This window comes from Equus przewalskii, chromosome 14, assembly GCF_037783145.1.
Source record: "Equus przewalskii isolate Varuska chromosome 14, EquPr2, whole genome shotgun sequence".
Classification (NCBI taxonomy): Eukaryota; Metazoa; Chordata; class Mammalia; order Perissodactyla; family Equidae; genus Equus; species Equus przewalskii.
In genome coordinates, this window is record NC_091844.1 from 67,216,185 (window position 1) to 67,222,184 (window position 6,000).

Genomic DNA, 6,000 nt, shown 5'->3' on the forward strand with positions numbered 1-6,000 from the left:
TACCGAAAATGGTAGAGCCAGGTATTTTCTTGTTTTAGCATGATCAGTTATGATTAATTAAGTTTGTGGGTAAATTATTTTGCTCTACTCTTAAGAGGGAAACTTGTATTAACAGCATTCTAGATCCTGACAGGGAACATCCTTACAGTTCAACATTTTTCTACTTATATTACTTAGATCTTTTTTCTTCTTCTTATCTCATCTTCTTATTTTGCTTTTCTTTAAATATTAACCAGCTTTCCCTCTTTTATTTTTATTTTTTTTAAGATTTCTGTCCTCTCAGCGGGGCAAATACTCTTATCCCCATCCCTCTCCTCTTACATGCATCTGCCATCCTCTAGAAACAAGGAATCCTGTTACCTGGGTCTACCAGACTGTGTTATCTACTTGACTTGATTTATTCCTGCAGATATTTACCAGATTCCATCTATCCTACCCTTTATTCTAATCTGTCTACCTCATTACCTTACTTAAAAAGAAAATCCCTTCTCTTTCTTGGCCAGGAGAAGTACTATAAAAAAGTTTCTTTTGGGCTATTTTTTTAAAATTTATCAGCAAAGTAGCACTGTCTGATGATCTGAACAAATTCAAACTCAATTTCATAATATGAATATGATGATAAAGCATAGTTAATTTTGGACAATATTTCCCAGATAAAATACTGAAACTTCTCTAGACTGACTAACATTTCCATAGTTTGCTCAGTTTTAGCACTGAAAGTCCTAGGAAACCCCTGAGGCCCAATCAAACTGAGTCAGTTGGCTTACCTGAGACTTTATGTAGTATTTTATTTTAAGTTAAACAAAACTCATGCTATAAACTTGAGTTGCCTAGAATTTACATTTGACACTTGGATTTAAGTAGTCTAGAAGCTAAGTGAGTCTAAATTTCTAATCCAAAAGCAATCAAAAGATGGAAAATCTGACACAGAAAACAAGAGCATCCTCTTTGGTTACTATGAAAATGATAAAATAAATCTTTACATTCTCTCATTTTTAAGTACTTTACAATTACCACTATTATAATATTTTAAACCTACCAAATAATTTAAAGAAAGCAGTCATTTCCTGACGCTGTATAACTAGACAGGGTCCTTTGGGGCGTTTAGACTTTTTGCTATTATGTGCATTTTTTTCAGATGCTGGCCAACTATCTTTAAAAATAGGACGCTTCAGATTAACAGTTTTTTTAGGCTGATGTGATCTATTTGACCCTGATTTTACATGAACAGTGACAGTAGGTGGTGTCTCACAACACAGCTGATTATGCCTCATTTTGGTTTCCCAAGATTCCTGTAAAAATAAAACATACAATTATTTATCACACTCGTTCATTTCTATATAAAAACAATTGAATGACACTACCAGATGCAGTCATATGAAATGTTACTAAGCTTGTTACTAAAATGTTATCTGTGACAGTGACTCACAAGAGAAATTGCTTTTAAATTCAGTGCCAAGAAAAGCTGTGGGTAACTAATATGCCTCCTCTTCCCAAATAATAAGATCCTGCATAGTATTTTGCTTTGACAACAAGGGAACTCAAAACCAAATGTGAAAGTTAATTATAGAAACTGCTGAGTTTATAATCTATTTGTGATATTATTTTTTCCTGATAATTTTTTATTTTGCTTGTTTTTCTTTTATAAAGATTGGCACCTGAGCTAACATTTGTTGCCAATCTTCTTTTTCTTTTTTTCCTTCTTCTCCCCAAAGCCCCCCATATTCTGCTTGTTTTGACATAATTTTATCATATGGTTCTTATATGCCACCTCCAATTCTTTATAGAACAAGGCAAACTATTTCCAGAACTAAATTATTATCAATATCGTGTTATATTAAAAAACAACCCCCCCCCCACAAAAACATATTTTATTACTGGTAAATTCCTTGATATGTTACAAAATTCACTTATTCAACAAACATTTATTGGTATTTATTAAAAAGTTAAAAACAATTTTAGCAAAGAAATATATGGTATATGTGCTTTGAGGGAGTCTCATACACTGATCACTCTAATTTTTAAAGTTCTGAGTGCATGACCATTATATTTGAGTGGCTGATTATAAGTGTACATGAATGTATAGTGTTATAATCGAAAAAAATTTGAAACAGTTAATCCATCAATATTTAACAATATGCATAATCAGTATCATGTTTGGTGGTAATCAGTTCACGTAGTTACTACAGTCATTACTTTTGTGGTCAAAGTATTTATAGGGCAATAGGAAGTGAAGGTATGAATAAGCAAAGCAGGAAACTAGTCTAAGACCCTAATGAGAACCTCTGAATCCATAACTCACAGTGACCCAGGCAGCCATGCCTCCCTTGGTGTTCAAAGAGATAGGTACAGATTCTCCTTCCTGACCCTCAGAAACTTCCCTGCTGAAGGAAGGAATGGAAAATAAGATTGGATACAGTGGGGCTAGATCAGTACTGTCGAATATAATGTGAGCCACATAGGTAATTTTCTATTTTTAAAGCCACATTAAAATAGTACAAATAAACAAGTGAATTTATTTTAGTAATAAAATTTATGTAACCTAATATAATCCAACATATTATTTTAACATGTAATCAATATAAAAATTAATGAGATATTTTATTCTTTTTTTGTGTACTAAGTCTTTGAAATCTCACATGTATTTACACTTACAGTGTATCTCAATTTGGATGCTAAATTTCCAACAGTTAAAGTGAAATACAGTCCTACCAAATTAAGTAGCTGTAAGGGAAAAATATTTTACACTCCTTCAGTATTTAATTTTAAATTAAAATAAAAATTCAATTCTTCAGTTGCACCAGCCACATTTCAAGTGCTCAATAGCTACCCTATGGGTTAGGCTAGTGGCTACCCTATTAGACAGTACAGGGCTAGATTATGAAGAATGGGCAGAGGAAATTCTATTCAGTTGATTCTCTAATTGCTTCTCTTCCCTCTATTTTGCTTCCCTCCTCTCTCCCCATCTTTCTTCCTAGATCCTAAGGTCCAACCAAATTGAAGGCAATTATGGAGTTGGGGGTAGGGGTGCTACAGGTGCCACAGAAAAAGGAATGGGTGATAAATTGAGCCCTGAGACTTGTGTAACAACTTTCTGCTCTTTCCTACCCACCTCATCTGGGAGACAGCTGGAGGCCTCATCTGCATCTTTTTTCCTGAAGCAAGAGCAGCCTTACAATCTAGATGGAAAAAACTAAATAGTCAGGCTTCTCAAATTGGGGAGGGAGGGGTGTGTGTGTGTGGGTTACGCTTGGGTTGGAATGTATCAGAATATAGAATAACTGTGGAATATCTACCAGGAGGTAAGATTTACTCAATGTTAAGTAACTTAAAATAGTGTTGTTATGCTAAAACAACCATGGATATATCATGAAATAGGATGCAAATTTTCTATGAATCAAAAAATAAATATCATGCTCACAGTATAGCTTTACACTGTTTCACTAAACCCTTATGTATGTGTTGGGATGTTTCCTATAAAATTGGAGAAAACAGAAAGAGAAGGAAATACCTGAAATTCCCAAAATAGAGATTCATTGAGGTTAACGAGCAAACACTGGCAGGAGTTATGGAGAAGGAGCTTAAGGAGAGAAGCTATTAATGCTACCTTCTTGGTCAAATTGCACCTTGAGGTAGCTTTTAAATTTTGCTCTTCATTTAGATATAACAAGAGAATTAGGGGTTCGATGGCAAGCAAGAGGGAAAGAATGAAAGGCAAATTAAAATATGGGCCATTTCAGGGAAGGGCAAGAGATAAGGAAGGAGGGGGAACTACGAGAAACTATGCTCATACGGCAAGATCCTTTACTGAGTTTTTACATGGACTCCACCACCATGAAAAAAAATCATACCAGAATTCACACTTGAATAGGATGCCTAGGATTTTTTTTTTTTTTTTTTTTTTGGTAAGTAGACCACAGCTAATGTATAGGCATCTAAAATAATTTCTTCTCTCTAGGGGTAATATAAAGAGTGACAGGGTGGGTGTTCACAGAATCATACAATAGAAGTAGTAGTATAGGGATTCATCTGCCTATATGAAAAATCTAATAGCAATACCCACTGGCAATTCAGGGCAGGCATGTAAGCCTTAACTTCTTTAGAACTGCTTCACACCAAGCACTTAGTATGTGCCAGACACTATTCTAAAAGTTTTACATGTATTATCTCATTTAATTCTCAAAACATTTCTATAAGGTGGGTACTATTGTATCCTTATTTTCTAGGTAAGAAGTTGGAGGCTTAGGGAAGTTAAGAAATTTGCCCATGGCCACATAATTAGCGAGTGATAAAGCTGGGACTTGAATCCAGGACTGTCCCACACCAAAGCCCCCTATTCTTTAACCACTAAAGAATTGTTTTAAAGATTAAAATACTTGACACACAGTAAGCGGTCCGATATTACTTACTGCATTCCTCCCCAGGAAAACAAACCCAGCTATAAGTGAACATTAAAAAAAAATTATTCTAGCATTTGCAGTGTAAATGGGCACAATAAATTGTGACTTGGTTAAATAAGCCATCGCTGCGGGGAGGAAAGGTGGGCTTATCACCTTTTTGCTAAAATAAAATAACTCTTAAAAAAGAATTCTTATTGAAATGACTAAAGCATTTTTTTCTGTCATAACCACAGAATCTAATTATTGAAAAACAATACAGCAAATTTAGAAAAAAATATTGTGGCAAAGTAGTTGGAAGCTTTGCCGGGGCTGTTCTCAAATCTCCACTCTTCTGATGCTTTAAAGATTTTTTTTCTAATTTAACTAATCATCTAACGGCTGTAGCACACTTAGCCTCAGCCAAGGGCTAGGTGCTGCGGCGTCTGTGCAGTTCCACGCGCAGCTGCCTCAGTAAGTTCAAACCTGACGAGACATCCAAGCCATGGGTGGACGGAGCAGCTCCCCTCGCCGGAGTGGGGGCGACTCGGAGCCTGGTGGACAGAACGCGGGGAGCGGGAGCTGGAACGGGTGAACGCCTCCCTCCGCTTGTTAGACGCGGCGGGGATGAGAAAGAGGAAAGGAGCGGCAGCCCGAAGGACAAGTCAGGCGAGGGTGCTCTAAGACCAGCGCTCTCGGGCGCGCCTGGGGCGGCAGGAGCAGAGCCCGCGGAGGCCCCTGGGAACCCCCGCCCAGACCTGCAGCGAGAGCCGGCGTCTCACCGCGACCTCGCGCCGCGACACTGCGGGAGCCCCGTCTCCTCCCCTAGGAGCTCGGGGTAACGAGAGGATTTTTAAAAGTGCTCCGTTAAAGAATAAAATTTGTAGACAAACAGGATCTGACTTCTAACACAGCATGGGTTCATCAGCCTTTAAATGTTAAATTACTTCGAAGGCTTCTTTTTGTCTGTTTGAATGAAGCTGGTTGGTCTCCAGCCGTCGAGAGAAGGCAGGGAGGCCACGTGTGGCGCCGAGAGCCGGCTCGGGACACAGCGTGTCCGACGGGACCCGAGCTGGGAGGCCGGGCCGGGCCACTCCGCAGGGCCCTCTCCGCCGGGCGGCCCGTCCTGGTCCCGTCCCCGGCCCGGCCTGCCGGCCAGCACGACCTAAGCCGCGAGGCGAGGAGCCGGCGACAGCCCCTGCGAACCCGAGCGCGGCCCCTCGTCGCCCCCGCCCGCCCGCTCAAGCACAGCCCGAAGGAGCTGGGAGGGAGTGTTCCCGTCGCAGCGAAGCACCTGAGGGGACTCATGGACAGAAGCGTGAGGGGAAGGGGCCGAGGCCGCCACACTCTCACACGCCGGGGGCGGCGGGGCTGGGGACGAGCGGGAATGGGGGGACCAGGCGCAGCCGAAAGCGGAAAGCCGCCGGCGAGGCGCGGGCGGAGGTACCTGCCGAAACCTGGGGCTGAGGAGCGGGGCCGAGCCAGAGGCCGGCCTCCAGCAGACGCTCTCGGACCTCAGACGGTTGCTCGCTGGTCGCTACACAGCCGCAAGCCCCGCCTGGAGACCTCCCGCCAACCCGGAGCGAGGCCGGCGCGGGCCAATCAGCGCGCGGGGTCCGCCGCC

General features: G+C 41.2%; 1 protein-coding gene across 4 annotated transcripts in view; it reads right to left on the bottom strand.

The window, feature by feature from the left end:
- Positions 1–6,000, bottom strand: part of SPDYA (speedy/RINGO cell cycle regulator family member A) — a 35,380-nt gene extending 29,380 nt beyond the window's left edge. Inside the window, exons 1-4 of one of the 4 annotated variants that reach the window (XM_070572957.1) lie at positions 5,824–5,965; positions 3,113–3,179; positions 2,303–2,384; positions 1,040–1,292 (exon numbers count right to left, since the gene is read on the bottom strand). In XM_070572957.1, the coding sequence (XP_070429058.1) occupies positions 1,040–1,292; positions 2,303–2,384; positions 3,113–3,147 (370 nt within the window). In that variant the 5' untranslated portion in view covers positions 3,148–3,179; positions 5,824–5,965. Of the gene's footprint in view, positions 1–1,039; positions 1,293–2,302; positions 2,385–3,112; positions 3,180–5,823 lie in introns of all 4 variants that reach the window. The other 3 variants (XM_070572958.1, XM_070572960.1, XM_070572959.1) reach the window with 3 other exon arrangements.